We start from the raw sequence: 15,083 nt of genomic DNA, 5'->3' as shown, positions 1-15,083 counted from the left end.
CTCGCCGAGAGAGAATGGGAGATCGAACGACATTCTATCTGAGATTTATGCGTTTACAGTAGCCCGTACATGTATATTATACTCTTTGGCCGAGCAATTCGTAATGTACCCACACACGCGTTTGGAAAATTCAACACGTTGAACCGTTCGGTCTTCGTTAATTGATCTGTCGGTTGGAAGCAGTCCCATTAGGCGTCCCCTCCGGGCTTTTATCGCGTCTGACTCGCCCGCGCTGTGTACAATACACACCTATAGGTACACCGCGGTGGGGTAGATAAATCGGGAGAAAAATAATACCCAACTTTTCTCCGCAAAGTTATTTCGCTCCCTCTTACGTACCGCGCGACACTCCATTCGCCCTCACTTCGTTGCCATTCATTGCGGAAAGGGACGGCCTTCTTTGTCCCGGATTAATTAATACTCCCTCCCTCCCCACCGCCCTTTTTTTAATAGTCGCCCGAGGGAGGACGCTGCATTCTTTTTCCTTTACGTTTTCCAACTGCCATGGTACGGGGATCTCGAGCCGTTTCAGAGCTTTTCAAAGCTACGGCGAATTTTTAATCAAAATACTCCAAAGTACCCGCCACGCTGTGTTTCTTGCAAACTTTCTCTCCCCCCCCCTCCTCTCTGATCAAAGCCAGATCCGATGTTGTACCTGTACCGCTCAATATTCAATGGTAAAGTTAATTCCGTCGAAACGGCTCATCTTCGCAAAAACAGACGAGATCATATAAATACCATTGACATCGTATACGTACGTATTTATATAATATACTTTGTAAATTCAATCTGCCTCAATGAAGGGGAGAAAATCTACGGAAGTCTCACGGGTGTGTTTGCATGTATATATGATGCCCAGACAGAAACGAATCCTGAAAAGGTGGAGTAGTGAATAAGGAAGCGTCATAGGTACGTTGGTTTACTATGGGGCGAAAAAAAAAAGAGTTGCTTCCTTTCGCGTGAGAGCTCCGAAAACGCCTTTGCACAGCTCTTCGCGATATCAGCAGCAAAAAAAAAAAAAAAAAAAAAAAAAAAAATTATTACGTATAAAGGAGCGAAGCAGCTCTTTAATTTGCTACCGCCTTGCGCACGGTGTATACCCCCAACGGCAAAGGGAGAGATAGCCGCACAGTGGTGGGCTTTTTCTCATCATCTTGAGCGAAAAAGGCCCGCCCATCCGCGTTTTTCTCTCGAGCGTCAATGAGCCGCGGCTTCTTGCCCCCGTTTTTCCCGCTTCGGCCGATGCTCTCTTTTGCTGTACACATTTGCTCGTCTCCCTCCCCCCCTTTTTTTTGTTCCTCTCCTCCGTTGCGCCCAAGGAAATGTAACAAGATTCGCGAATCGGGCTAAAATGCCCCGATGACTCCGAGGCGTCGTTTTTTCTGGGGAGCCAGGTGGTTTTGCCAAACTAATATTAGGGAAAGAGAAAAGGGAAAGAAAAAAATACCAAGTGACAACAATGGCTACATTCGTTATCCTCGAAAAAGAGTGAGAGAGATAATATAATACATGTTCCATCGAAATCTAAGGAATCGCGTGCTGATGGCTCATGGTTTTGACGCTCCTCTGACAAATAAAAAAAAAAAAAAAAAAAAAAAATGGAAGTACTTCCCGCTACTAAAGCTAAACACCAACATCCATGGGTGCGATTAGTTATTCTTAAACCGTGTCTCCATTAGTATGGGTGCAATGTATGGCCCATTATTCCCAGCGACACGCGACGGTGAGTATTGTTGTGTTAGCCCTGTACCAGACATATAATACACAACGAGCGGGGTATTAAAGCGTAATGGCAGCCACACGTGGTACAATCTAATCTGATCGTTGATAATGTGTGTTCTCCAGCTTACTCGTGTCTTTTTCTCTTTCGGAGCTTAAGCTTTACACCGGGGGGATCTCACTTTTTTTTTTTTTTTTTTTTTTTTTTTTTTTTTTTTTTTTTTTTTTTGTAATACAATTATAGCCGGTTGTGTATAAAAACCACACCCTGGGCTTATTGGATGCTCGGTAACTCAAAGTCATCCCTGATGTTCTCGGGGGGGCGTCTAATTTTGCTTCGTCTCCAGTATCGATACCCGTATATAAAAAACCCCTCCCCCTACTCCTTCGAAGCTCGTATAATGTTTTTTTTTTCCTAAGAAAAACAGTCGAAGCTGCTTATATGTATTATGTGCCTCGACAAGATCTACCCGAAACTATGTAGACGCGGGAAAGCGGATACATGCAGTCGGAAGGCTTTTCGTTCTAATTACCCTCCCGCGCGTCTACACCCAAGCACGTGGCGCTTTGAGTGTCGGCTGATGGTTTATGCGAACTCGTGCGCGTGGGTGCCCACGAAAAAAAAAAAAAAAAAAAAAAACCATGAGTCGCGCTGAAAACTCAGCTGCAAGCGTAATTACGTGTTTTGCGCAATACAAGCAGCGGTCCACGTGGTTGTGTACAGCTCTTGCGTGTGCACACATGTTTTACATGTTTGCTGCTCTTTTCAAGTGGATACGGACACTTATATACTCGAATGTTCTGCACTGCTTGTCAGCGACTGAATTTACTTAGTATACGCACCGATTCATAATTTTCACTACTGCACTGATTATCATGAAGCCAATCAAAAGACTGAAATCGAATCTTCAAAGTGCGGATGAATCGTCAACGGACGAGCACGTGGCCCCCGGGAGTTTAATTACTTAATTCGTCCTTTCCTCCGGCCTCCGTCACATGTACATATATATATACCAGGGTAGACCTGTCGGCGCACCTGTAATCCCTATGTCTTGCTCTATTTTCCCCGGGTGCATACCGGTCCACGATGCCCGTACAGCCTACGGGAACGGCTCGCGATCGATTTTCCACTTACCGGTCCACCAGGATTTATGAAATCCAAAGCTCGTCGCGTGCATACACACTAGCCGGCTTCGAATCGGTATACCCTTACCGATCGTCTTTGTTTTACACAGACTCTTTTCTTTTTTTTTTTTTTCTCCCGGCTTGCTCTCCCTGTAAGCCGGTGTGTACTCGTTGGCGTTCGGTAAACGTCGTGCCAGCGAGAGCTTTCCGCTATCGGCTCGAAAATTTTTCCGCTCTATCGCGGAACTGGTTTTCGAGCGCATCGCCAGTGGCGCTGGAAAAACAAATCGGGATCGGCGCGTGGGGGCGTTTTTTTTTTTCTCCTGTTATTTCGGTGCGCCGCGAAGATAAAGTTTTATAAATAAACCTCGGGTGTGTGCACTTATGCGGGGGAGCACAATGGGGCGAGCGAGGCTCGTAAATTGTATACGTGTGTCCCGGTGGAAAGTGCATCCGACGACGCTACGGGGAGAGGCGCATTTTTCACCGTGTCGCGCGCGCGAGGGATCGAAAGGGCATCGCTAATTTACAGCCAACGAGCGTTGCTCGTTTTTTTTTTGAAAATAGCTCGACGCACGCGCGTCAGTTGGCTCTTGAGATTTTTTTTTTTTTTAATTTTTTTTTTTGGAAAATTTTACTTGCAAACGCGTTGCGGAGGATCGTCGCGTGCATCGAATAACAATGCACGAACGCAAAGGCCGATACTCAAGATGGCGTGCGAGAGTCGGTGCAGGTGTTGCGCGCACGAAGAGGAGAAAAAATAAGGTGCAGAGATGAATCTTTTTTTATTTGTCTCTACCACCATGGACGATTTTTTTTTTTTTTCTTCATACATAAACAAGAATATACGCAAACAGTATCTTTGTTAAATCCAAATGTTGTGTGGCAACTGTACATACGTACCCAAGTTGGCGGTGTTTCTCCCTTTTTCGTGATTAATAATGTCGGCTGCCGGGAGAAAAGCGCACGCACGGATTACCACCACTGACGACTTTACCATTGCATGTGCGTGTATAGGCATAGTCATCGTAGCTCCGTTGTGCGATTTGTTACGGCAGATTGCCCGGAAGAAGCGAGGAATAATTGACGCGGGAAAACGTCGCCCCTAATGGATGGAACGTGTTTTCTTTTCATCCCCCCACGGGCGAGAAAATTAAGGGAGAGGTGGATATCGAGTTAAGACACCGGAGGCTCGTCAATTTGCCGGGGAGGAAGGGAAAAAAAAAAAAAAAAAACGAAAACAGAATTACCTTCGTATGATTTATCTATCGCCAAAGTATCGAAAGCGAAAGCTTTCCGGAGAACGGAGAGGGGTGGGGGGTGTCGGGGACGATTACCGCTATGATGGAAGATGCGACGGAACCGCGGGGATCTTGATGTATACGAGGTGTACTTCGCGTCACCGATCAGTTACTCGCGATGCCTGTTCCGAAAATCCATCCTGTTTACCGATGTCTAATTGAGTTTTGGGGAAAAACAGCCGATGTCGTCGTCGTCGTGAAGAGAGAGAGAGAATAATATTGAATTTAACGAGAAACAAAAGCCCAGCTGTGCCCGACTCGATAACCGATTCGTACATCACTTCCAGTCCCTTTCTGCATGGGATGTTCGTGGACAACGGCTTCAATACGGTCTGGGGGGGAATGAAAAGGAAAATAAATGAGGGAAGAAAAAAACAAGCCAATAGTACCTTTGTCGGGTAACTCTGCGGCGGGTTGTAGCGAGCACCTATACAATGCGTACGTGCATTGATTTCTCAATATTATTTATACCTTTCAGAGTTACAGAGAGACAAAAAACAAAGAAAAATCATAAACTCATTTTTCATGGCTTTGTAATTTAATAACCTCCGTTTTCATGCCGGATTCTGTATTAATAGAAGGCAGAATCGGTTTTTTAACCCAAACCATCGTCACGTGTGCGCTCAAATGAAAAAAAAAAAAAAAAAACCTTATTGTAGATGGGGAAAGGCACGGTTTTAGAAAAATTTTACGGCCTCGACGAGGCGATCGGTATTTAGAGATCCCGCGGCTGCAGTAAGTACATTGTAAATTTAATAGCGAGTCGGTAACACCCCGGCAGCGCCCGGAAGAACAGTCGTAATTCAACCTAATTCGGTGGGGGGGACGCTTTCGAGATTAATCCGAGATCCAAATCTTTCGGTGGTATTTTTGTCGCATACGAGTAGCATAATCTCGCCCGTATATCATTTTTATACCTCAGAAGGTCACTGACTTTGATTCACCGTTACCATATACTCCATGTATTGTGCAATTACTGCTGTACAGGTACTACCTTGTATTCGTTTTTAGGTATTATTCTTCTGCTTGTATTTCGGTGTTGTTTCACCAAAACACACGGGGATGAAATCCTATGTAGCCACGGTGGCACTAAATTTTGTTTTTATCCGTGATATCGTTTCGTCTTTGGCGCAGCTTTTTATTTTCCCATGTATATACTTAGGCCACATATATTATCCCCAACTGTGGAGTGAAATGCAGCTGCTCGTTCGTCGGAATTTACGACTCCCCGGAGTGAGTCGCGCTCGATCGAACAGCCTCGAGTCTATTTCCGATTGAGCTTTAATTCCGATCGCACGCGCGATGACGGTCGTACTTGTATGCATACGAGGGGCCCAAGAAGAAGCGAGAGAGAGACGTGTTTGATTTCTGCACGCAAAAGCTGGAGTTAAGAGGAAAATGGGGAGAATTGAAGGTGCAAGGGTGGAAGTAGAGGAGATTGACGGCCAAGTGCGATTTTTATGGGGATTGGCGTTTTTTCCTGCCAGTCGTTCGGTTTGTTTTTATCGAAAAGTGTAGTTGATGGGTTATGCGAGTTAATTTTTTTAAAAACACGTAGTTTCAAGTGTTCAAACCCTGCAAAAATTGCTTTTTCCAATAGTTTGGGCGTTTTACGAATTTTAGAAAGTACGTTCAATGCGTTGCGTAAAAAAAAAAAAAAAACATATCGTAAAAGTTTTAACTTTAATCAGCTTCACGAAAAGCGTGCGGAAAAGAAAGATTAAAAGAAAATGAATATCGTTTCAATAGGTTCAACAGAGACAGTTTTAATTGAAAATTCTCCATCTGATCTCAATAATAGAGGATACACAATCCTCCGTCGCGAATAAAATTAATACTTTTGAGACCAAACAAAACCCGCACAGTCTCTTTATTGAATTTGTTCGAAAGTGCCTTATCGAAAGGCGCGAAAACCACGTTCAGAAGCTCGTTGCAAGTTCATCCAAAGCCTGTAAGGGGACAAAGCACAAAAGTGACATATATTACAGGTATATCGATAGCAAAGATGATCCTAGTTCTGTTTACTCTTTGATTTGTTAATTTTTGTTTTGCATGAATACAGCATATTATATTTTATCAACAGCACTATAACGTTTGTCGATCTACAAACACTAAGAGAAGGTTTTTACGTATACGTGGGTATTAAAGTAGAGATAAAACGAGCATGAAAGCGCTAAAGTCCATTCGAGTACTTGGCGCAAGTAATATTGGCTATCGGCAACTGTACTCCGAAAGCGTCGGAGATAAAGAAAAAAGGCATTAAAATGCTTTGTGCATCAGCAGCGTACCCCCTTTTTTTTTCACCGGGTGCGAACGAATATCGGGGAATTAACGAGTCGAGCGCCCATTATGCACAAAAGCTGAGCTTTTCACGCACACGCGCCCTGCATGCAATTAAACAGAAACCGGCGTGTGAGCTCGAGCGAATAATATTTTCAAATCGTTGGAAAATATTACTCGGAAATTTGTTGCGATGAGAGTATGAGGAGAGTATTGGGTGCTAATAATGGTGTTATAGCGTATAATTATTGTGGAGCGATTGCGTGTGCAATCGAGTGACGCAGGGATTGAAAATTTTGATTTAAGCTCGAGTGATTTGAATGTAATTTCAATACCTTTGAAAATGATTGACGAATAAGTCGATTACAATAAAATAGAAGTTTTATTACAAATAACTTTCGATTGCAGTCGATGAGGTTTTGAAAAAGAATTTTCAAACAGTGGGAAAATAAAATCTAACGTCGGTAAGCTACTCGAGTTTTGAATCGTTCATAGTTAATCACTCATCGATTGCAAGCAATTATTATTTTTTTTTTTTTACTTGCTTAACTTGTTTCACAAACATCAACTTAAAATATGCAAAAACTCATTTACAGTAAATCCAAGTGTGTGTGTGTGTGTCCAAGTACGCGTATAAAAACTTGCGTAGTTGAAATTGCTCTTTTTTATAAAATGCATTGCGGTTGCGTTGATAAGAATTTCGAGAATAATTAAGCTCGTGGTGGTTGCATCGACTAATTAACTAGTTCTACCTATCAACTAAATACGTTTCAAAAGAAAAAGTTTGAGTGGAAACTTTTCACTTTCTATACAGCTACTTTTGTCGATTGCTAAAAAAAAAAAGAAAAAAAATCGATGGTAGTTGACAAAGCATCGGTTTAATTGTTCCTGAAATATTTATCCATACCACAGTAGTATGCATTTTACAAATAGTACAAAAATTTTATCTACACGTGTAACCCACTTGGATTTGCAATGCTGCGGTAAAGAACGCCTTGACATTAACGTCAGAGATCCACCCATGTATCCATGGTTTAATATGAATTCAATCGCTTATAATTCGCGCTCCTATGCAAGCGTCGCTCGTCAGGAGTATCCCAGGATACTTAATCACCGGAACTGACCCTGCAGGGACACAGTAGCAGCTGTTAGCAACCACACGCGTATTACCCATATATATATAAACGTATGCTGTTACGGCGAGATGGTCTTCCCCTCTCCTTAGGTGCCCATCGCTTTCGAATTTGCATACTCGCGCTGCGTCTGTACGGGCAGAGCGTGTTTAAAAAAAAACAAAAAAAAAAAAAAAAAATGGCACGGCCACGGTCATTATTGGCGTAATAACCCACGCGTGTTTCGTGCGCCCGGCTCGCTGTCTGGGATTTCATCCTCCGTACGATTTTTCTTCTTTTTTTCCCCCCCCTCTTCCTGATTAAATAAGCGGTTGGGCACAGGTGCTGTCTTTTTTTTTTTTTTTTTTTTTTTTTTTTTTTTTCGGGTGGAGCCGAGTCGAGTGCAGATAGATAAAGATGATTACGGTAATTATTGTTTCAACGTTGATGTTTTCATTCGCCCGGTGTATTGATGGTAGCTGTTGGTGCCTTTTATTCGGGCCACGGCTGTTTATGTATCTGGCAACAAACAAACGAAAAATTCGCATTCGTGGTCGTAAGAATTCCAGCGAATTAACTGTAGACATGACACACTCGCTTGATCACCTCTCGAACGCGAGTAATGTATCCCTCGACAGATTGATAACAGCAACTCCGTCTCTCAAGTAAAATTCGCCAAATAATAGCCCTCGATTTGTCTCGGGAGAGAAAAATAAGCCGAAATTCTCCTCCCGATAAGGAATTTCCCCCTCGTAGCTCCGACGTTCCATCCTCCCCTAAGCGCATTTGTACCACCCCCCCATTGGAGGGATGGCTCCAAACACGTGTAACCTCATTACGTATACATGCGCACAGAAGACGTGGGAGGGGAAGAGTCTACTGCAGGCATCAGATGAATCGAATTACCCGCTCGGCGTTGTTTACAAGTCAAACACACCCGCGCATGTCATATAACATATACGGATATATACTCGCAGAGGAGCCTCGCGTTTGTCATCAAACCCATACACCTCGTACGTAGGCCGATCGAATTAATCTCTAATGTGATCCGAAGACGACTCCCTTTTAACTACCTATTCTCACCACCTTTGTACATACATACATACATACATATATATATAAAACACAAACGTGGGCACGCGCTTGGCAGTAGAGCCAAGGAGATATGTATACCTAATTGCTGCAGGCGGGTGGTGCAAGGGGTGGTTATCAGGATGCCGATGATTATACTCGTATACTCACACGGTTGGGCATCATAAAGCTTGGGAGTTTGCGTGGCAGGTGAGTGATACATACCACTCGTATAACATTATATTGCTGCTTGATTGGAATTTTTATCTCCGGCTGACGATGGCAATCTACACAAGTAGAAAAAGTCGCGTGTTGCACAGACGCGTCTCTAATGGCTCCCGGCTTTTTCATTTTGCTTTTGAATTTTAAAGCTAGAGTGATAAAACCACCATTTGAATATCAAGTGCTGGCGACGTCAGTCCTTACATTGTTGCTTCTCGTTATAGTGTATCGCCGTAGATATCACAGTTTCACTCGAGTCCTTTATGCGCGTGACGCTGGACGGAGGCGTTTGAAACACAGTACATATCAGATCGCTGAGTTGTTTATTCATTTTGACGGGGGGGAAGGCAGGAAACGAGGAAGTGGCTCGGGCAAGTTGGTGGTACCCAAAGGAAAGAATCGCAGGAAAGGAAAAAAAAAAAAGATGATTTTCGGGGACATCCACGTGCCAGCGGGACTATTGGCGCGAAAAATCGCACGGGCGCAAAGAAAGTACGAAGAAAAGGAACGAGGACGAGAAGAAGAAAAGAAAAAAAGGCCGGGGAGAGGTGAACGAAGAAAAAGGTGGAAGAGACCGTCGAGAGCAAAGTTTATGGCGCAGCCGGGGAGAGTTGGCCGAACTAATACTGCTGTTGCTGTTGTTGTTGTTGTTGGAGAGCTGATGCTCTCGAGAGCGACTTGCAGTTTTGGCTCTTTTTTTTTTTTTTTTTTCTTCTTTTTGCTTGCCAACCAAGGGAGGGCAAAAAATGAGGCGTGTAATGGAGTATAGGTACTTTTTTTTTTTTTCTCCTTTTTGACAGCTGGGAGTTTAACGGGTATTCTCGGTGGTCCGCGAGACGAATTTATTTTTTACTGCCGCGTAATATGCCGTAATGAGACGTTGCAAAGTAAATTTTTAAAGAAAGAACATACGCATATTTTTCGCCAAGACAATGAAGTGATGCCCAATTGACGAAATAAATTCAGGCTTATCGTCTACGCACATAAAATAAACTCGAGATACACACGAAAAAGTTTGTCTTATTAACAATTCCAAAGGTAAGAAGACGATTTTTATATGATTTATTGTAAAAAAAACTACCATCGCCCCACTGTGATAATAATGATAAACAACTCCAATTAACGACATCAGGTAAGAGTAAAATTTCATTGCGAGAAATAAACAACTGCAGCTCCATAGCATAAATTAAAATCTGCATCTTACGTCAGTCAAACACACATGCATACATTTCTATACGCATAGTTGCTCGTTTTTGTGCGTATAAAGTTGTCCGCGCCAACATAAGTATATAGGTACCAAAGACGGATGGATCAGCGTAAAGTTCGAGATCGAAAGGAGCATCATCGGTCTTTGCTCCCGATCGATCGCTATACTTGGCCAGTGTGATTGGTAATCTATCTTAGTAGAGATAAATATGTATAGCAGTGCAGAGGAAGCTGTTTGTACCTCCGTAGTGCATTATACAGGCACACGTGTCATTATATGCAGCGGTACAATGCGTGGTATAACACGTTACGCGCAAGCCGAGGAGTCGTGTTTCAAATGTAATTATGTACACGTGCACACGCGTGCCTTTGGGATTTTCGTCTATTTTCGTGGGATGTGTATACGTATCGGAAAGAAAAATAAACGCTCGCACGCGCGCGCGCGTAATTTACATTACAGGCTTGGGAAGTGGTTTGAAAAATGTTAATAGGAGTTACCGGCAGTAATACGCGAAGAACGTGGAATCAATTATTTCGCTACAAAACCAACTCTTCCTCTCTTTCCCGTGTTATTCCTGAAGCTTGTGCTTTTAATCGTGAGAGCTTGCTGTCTATCAATCTTCATACTTATTATTACGTTTTTAAATGACGCGGTAGCGGTTTTTTGTATTTTTAATGCTATTTTCAGAATAACTTTTTTTTGCTTTCTTAGTAAATTTTGATCTATTTCTGCTGTACCTCATAGTGCGCAAAAATTATATACTCTTAGTGGATCTCAGAACTTTAAGTGATCAAGTGTAATAATGTATTTATTTTTATTACTCAAAGTATCGCTACAATCATCGAGTTTTAAAAACTCACTTTATCGAGCGCACTGTCAGCAAGAAGAAACGTATTTATTTATTCCTTGTTTTGTTGTCTGTTATCAAGTACGGTGGAAGAACTATTTGAAATTTAAAAAGTTGTCATTAAAATTATTTATTTTTCGAACTTTAACTACCAACAGTGAAAACTAGAATGTAAATGAAAGTTATGATGACATGTTTCTCGAAACATTTGACCAAGAATGGTGACCGCACGTTTTTTCCCTAGAAAAATTGTTCCTACATTTTCGATTTTCTAATTCGATTTTTAAGTTGCGACTTGGCTCATAAAAAGTGATTTGAAAGACTATAAATTTAATGATTAATAGTGCATTATTCACACCACTAGTATCCTTAGCGTTACTATCTGAAAAAATATACAAAGAAAAAGTACCAAAGGACAAATCTTATCACCCAGACGATGATAGCTGGCAGTAATTAGGTTTGGACGTGTGTTGTGTCACGACTACTTTTAAAATGTCTTTGGTTCCTTCGAGCTCGTTATGTCGTTATCTGGATATCCAAGTAAAAGTGACCCAACTAAACAGGGGCTGATTTGAAAGGTCCGAGGCGTAGACAAAAAATATCAGACAACAGTTGAAAACGGATCTTATTGGTCATTGACATTTTTCAACTACCAATCAAATTGAGAGGCACGCAAGCTACGTCATCTTAGTCTTCTTTTATAGTTGCAACTACAGCGCCTTCAAACGTATAGCTCGATACGTTTCGGAAAAAGTGTGCAGTTGAGTTTGAAAAGTTAGAGAGTGGCAGTATAATTAAGTATCGGCGTTGATCGGTAATGGCATATCACATGACAACGTAATGGACTCTAGATAAACATTAATTTTTATACGCTCTGCGTATACATTATATTATATGTACAACACTGAGCACGAATTGGAGTGTTAAACTTTTCTCTACGTGATCGGAAATACACTCGAGAGTTGGAACCACACCGTATTCCGATTGCTATCGTTGTCACTGGTGAGTTGGCATATAGATTTCAAATTGTGATTTTAATTAACTCAATAGCAATTATATTGCCGATGATTGCCCTTGAAGTAAATTTTAGATTCACGTACAACAATGAGGTGCAGAGGACATTTTGTGATGATGTCACTTGCCGTATTATTGGTGGCATTGGCTGCTGTAAGCATTTCCGATGCTAAAAAAATCAACTCAAGAAAGCAAAAACCATATTTACCAAGAGCGAAGCGATATATCGTTAAATCAGATGAAAAGAGGGACTCGGAGTTCATTCCCTTGGAAGTGGAAGCCCATGGGCACAAACACCTTGGAGGACATCACCCACTTCATAAGCACCACGAGAACCACAATGAATACAAAAGGGAGAATAATAAGCACCACAATCATCATCACCATCATCATAAGGAACACATCGATACTTGTAAGAAGCATAAAAAGTTCGTCCGTGTCAATGACCTCAAAATAGGTATCACCGGGGACGACCTGTACGTTAATGTAAACGAATGCCGAGGACACTGCGGACCATCGACTTTTAATATTACAAACAAGTCGCATCATGATCTCAAGACATACGTGAGTATCGTTCGACTGGTTACCTTATTCGGAGCGTATATCGAGTATTTTCTCAAAAATTACCTTTTTTTTTTATAATATATTGGGATACTACGTGTGTCATTTGAATCACAACTTCTAATGGGTGGTATGCTTACTGGGGATGATATCATCGGCAACGCTTAAATTGTGGTTATATTAAGCTATAGCAATCGTATTTTTTTTTTTTCAGAGATTTTTTTACGATGTGGACTCCGCTGATCGATGCGATTTAGAGCCTTGCTGCGTTCCCGTGGCTTATAAAAACTTTACCATGAACATTAATGGTGTAAATGACGTGGGTCCCCTCGAGCACCCCCATCTGATCATTACCCAATGTGGTTGTAAGAAGGGGAGATGATCAACAGGCAGCTACGTGCTGAAGTATAAAACTAGATATTACACATGAACAACCATTTAGGTGAATAAATAAATTAACGTATTTTTCATTCACGTATATTTTTATTACAATCATATACCTATGTGAAAATACAGAAGTGAAACTTTCATACAAGCATATTTACTCAGAGATAGGTAGTGCCATTTGATAAGAAACGTTGGTTTATTTGAATCTAATGACATATATAAGATAACGTGTTAGGTACCTTATTTGAGTTTTACTTTTGTCGAATAGCTTTTAAAACTTCAATTTCAAACATGCGCGTGTGAACAAAGGCATGTGACGATGTCTATGCTTGATTTTCTTTTAAACACGACTGATCTTGGATCATCTTAAAATTCTCTAGTGCATTGGCTTGCATTCATGAATTATTTTAATAATAAAAATTTCCTACAAGCAACTAATAATAACAACTATAATAATAATAATAATATCTGCTCAAGTGCTCATCAATTTTATTTATGTAAAAATGTACGTATAAGTTAGTCCGCGAAAGATAATTATTGTTGCTTTTTGAATCGATAAAACGTTAATGATAACAATGGCATGTGACAATACTCGTTAGGAACGATAACAAAGTGATTTAAAAATAGCAAGTGAGGTTGAAAAGCGCGTGACGGAATCTACAAAATCTATTGCACTTACTACAGTTGGTTCAATATAAATCTGCACGAGATCGTTATCATCACCGGGATTTTGACATTTGCCATTTTTCAATCGACGAATTTGTCTTTAACCAATCCGCAATCGCTTAAAAATATAAATCTACTCTCTGATGACGAGGCTTAGCTACACGTAAAAGCCGGAGGCAGGAAACTCCTTGATTATTCATAAATCATAAATTACGCAATTTTCCATTTACATGCAACGAGACAGCATATCAAGCAAAAAATTCTCGTGTACGCGTCCATACGCGCGATAAGCATAAAGCGTATTTCGTTAACGGGTAATCGAATTAATCGCCAGAGATGCAAAATCCACCCGTACGTTCACGCAAATATTTTTACAAGCTCGCAAAAGGATGAGCCCATGAAAATTTATCCCTTATCGCGGAAAGATCTGAGATTGCCGTATAATCTCCATCCACGGATCTCGCAAAAAACGCTTTGATTTAAATGATTATACGGTGTATATATGTATAGGTATTCTTGTAATTATGGTATACATGTCCCGTAAAATCATCCTTCCCGCTCCCTCCACAGGCGGCCCGAAAAATTTATGACGAATTGAATTCTTAATCAAACAAATTTACTAGAAATCCCATGAGCGATTTTTCAGTCCATACAGAGACGTTTGACTCTTTGACGTTTGATGGGCAGCAGTTTCTATATCAAGTATAAGGGCGTGATAGGGGGGGGGGGGCAAAAAAAAATCAGGGCAACCAGAGTCCACCCATACGAGAGACGTCAAACAATCAAAAGCTGCCCATACCTGCACCGATGGACCGGAATGAGGATGAAGTCGTTCCCGCTGTTCACTCCCGGTACGGTCTCTCTCTCTCTCTCTCGATACACGTCTAAACTCCTATCGGACAAAAGTGTGCCATTGCACCGCTGTCGAAAGAATTTATTGTGGCTATGTGCTGTACGTACGTAGGTATCCACACAAGAGACGTGTACTATCGGCTAACAGCAGCAACTAACGATAACTGTCCCACACGGGTGTACCAATGCATCTATACCGCATATATATATATATATATATATATATATATGTCCTCGCTCGCGTCAGACGTGTACCTACATTGGACGCGCGAAGCGTGTCACCATTCGCGTCTGGATTCGCCTGCGAGAGTGCAGTAGGTGCATCGGTGTGGAGCACACCTACACGTGCTTACACAGATACAACACGTGGGAGAGCACTTATCGCTCCTGACAGATATCCGCGGGGGATTCTCTCGCGTTGCATTAAGGTCAACCGCGAGTCCGCGCCGAATGTGTGTGCGCTTCCTCCTTCAACCTTTGCTGTGTGTATATATATAACGAGCGCAGAGGGAAATATAGGTGAGCGTGGAAGGGAGAGGATGAAAGCCTTTTTACTCCCATTAGATGGGGGGGGGGATTCGCTTTTGTTTCTCGAACGCGGTTTTTCATACATTTTTTTTTTTTACTATTATCACAGCAATCGTATACGTTTACCTTAAATCTTGTACCTATACAATACGTTGAAATGATTTTAGTTTGCAAATTACATACTTGTATCT

At 41.6% G+C, this 15,083-nt stretch overlaps 1 protein-coding gene across 2 annotated transcripts; it reads left to right on the top strand.

Annotated features, from left to right (window-relative positions):
• Positions 1-11,545: 11,545 nt before the first annotated feature.
• On the top strand, positions 11,546-12,913 carry LOC149375999 (uncharacterized). Of its 2 annotated transcripts, none has more exons than XM_089592157.1 (3): positions 11,546-11,886; positions 11,975-12,462; positions 12,674-12,913. In XM_089592157.1, the coding sequence occupies exons 2-3, from the start codon at positions 11,989-11,991 to the stop codon at positions 12,839-12,841; spliced, it is 642 nt and encodes a 213-aa protein (XP_089448283.1). In that variant the 5' UTR covers positions 11,546-11,886; positions 11,975-11,988; the 3' UTR covers positions 12,842-12,913. The 2 variants fall into 2 exon arrangements, with proteins under 2 accessions (XP_089448283.1, XP_089448276.1); XM_089592150.1 differs by having other exon boundaries at positions 11,965-12,462.
• The last annotated feature ends 2,170 nt before the right edge of the window (positions 12,914-15,083 follow it).

This window comes from Copidosoma floridanum, unplaced genomic scaffold, assembly GCF_036245765.1.
Source record: "Copidosoma floridanum isolate Cflo_tuat_1 unplaced genomic scaffold, Cflo_Japanese_pri ptg000001l, whole genome shotgun sequence".
NCBI lineage: Eukaryota > Metazoa > Arthropoda > Insecta > Hymenoptera > Encyrtidae > Copidosoma > Copidosoma floridanum.
The sequence above is the reverse complement of the archived record's forward strand: the minus strand, read 5'-3'. Positions and strand labels throughout refer to the sequence as shown.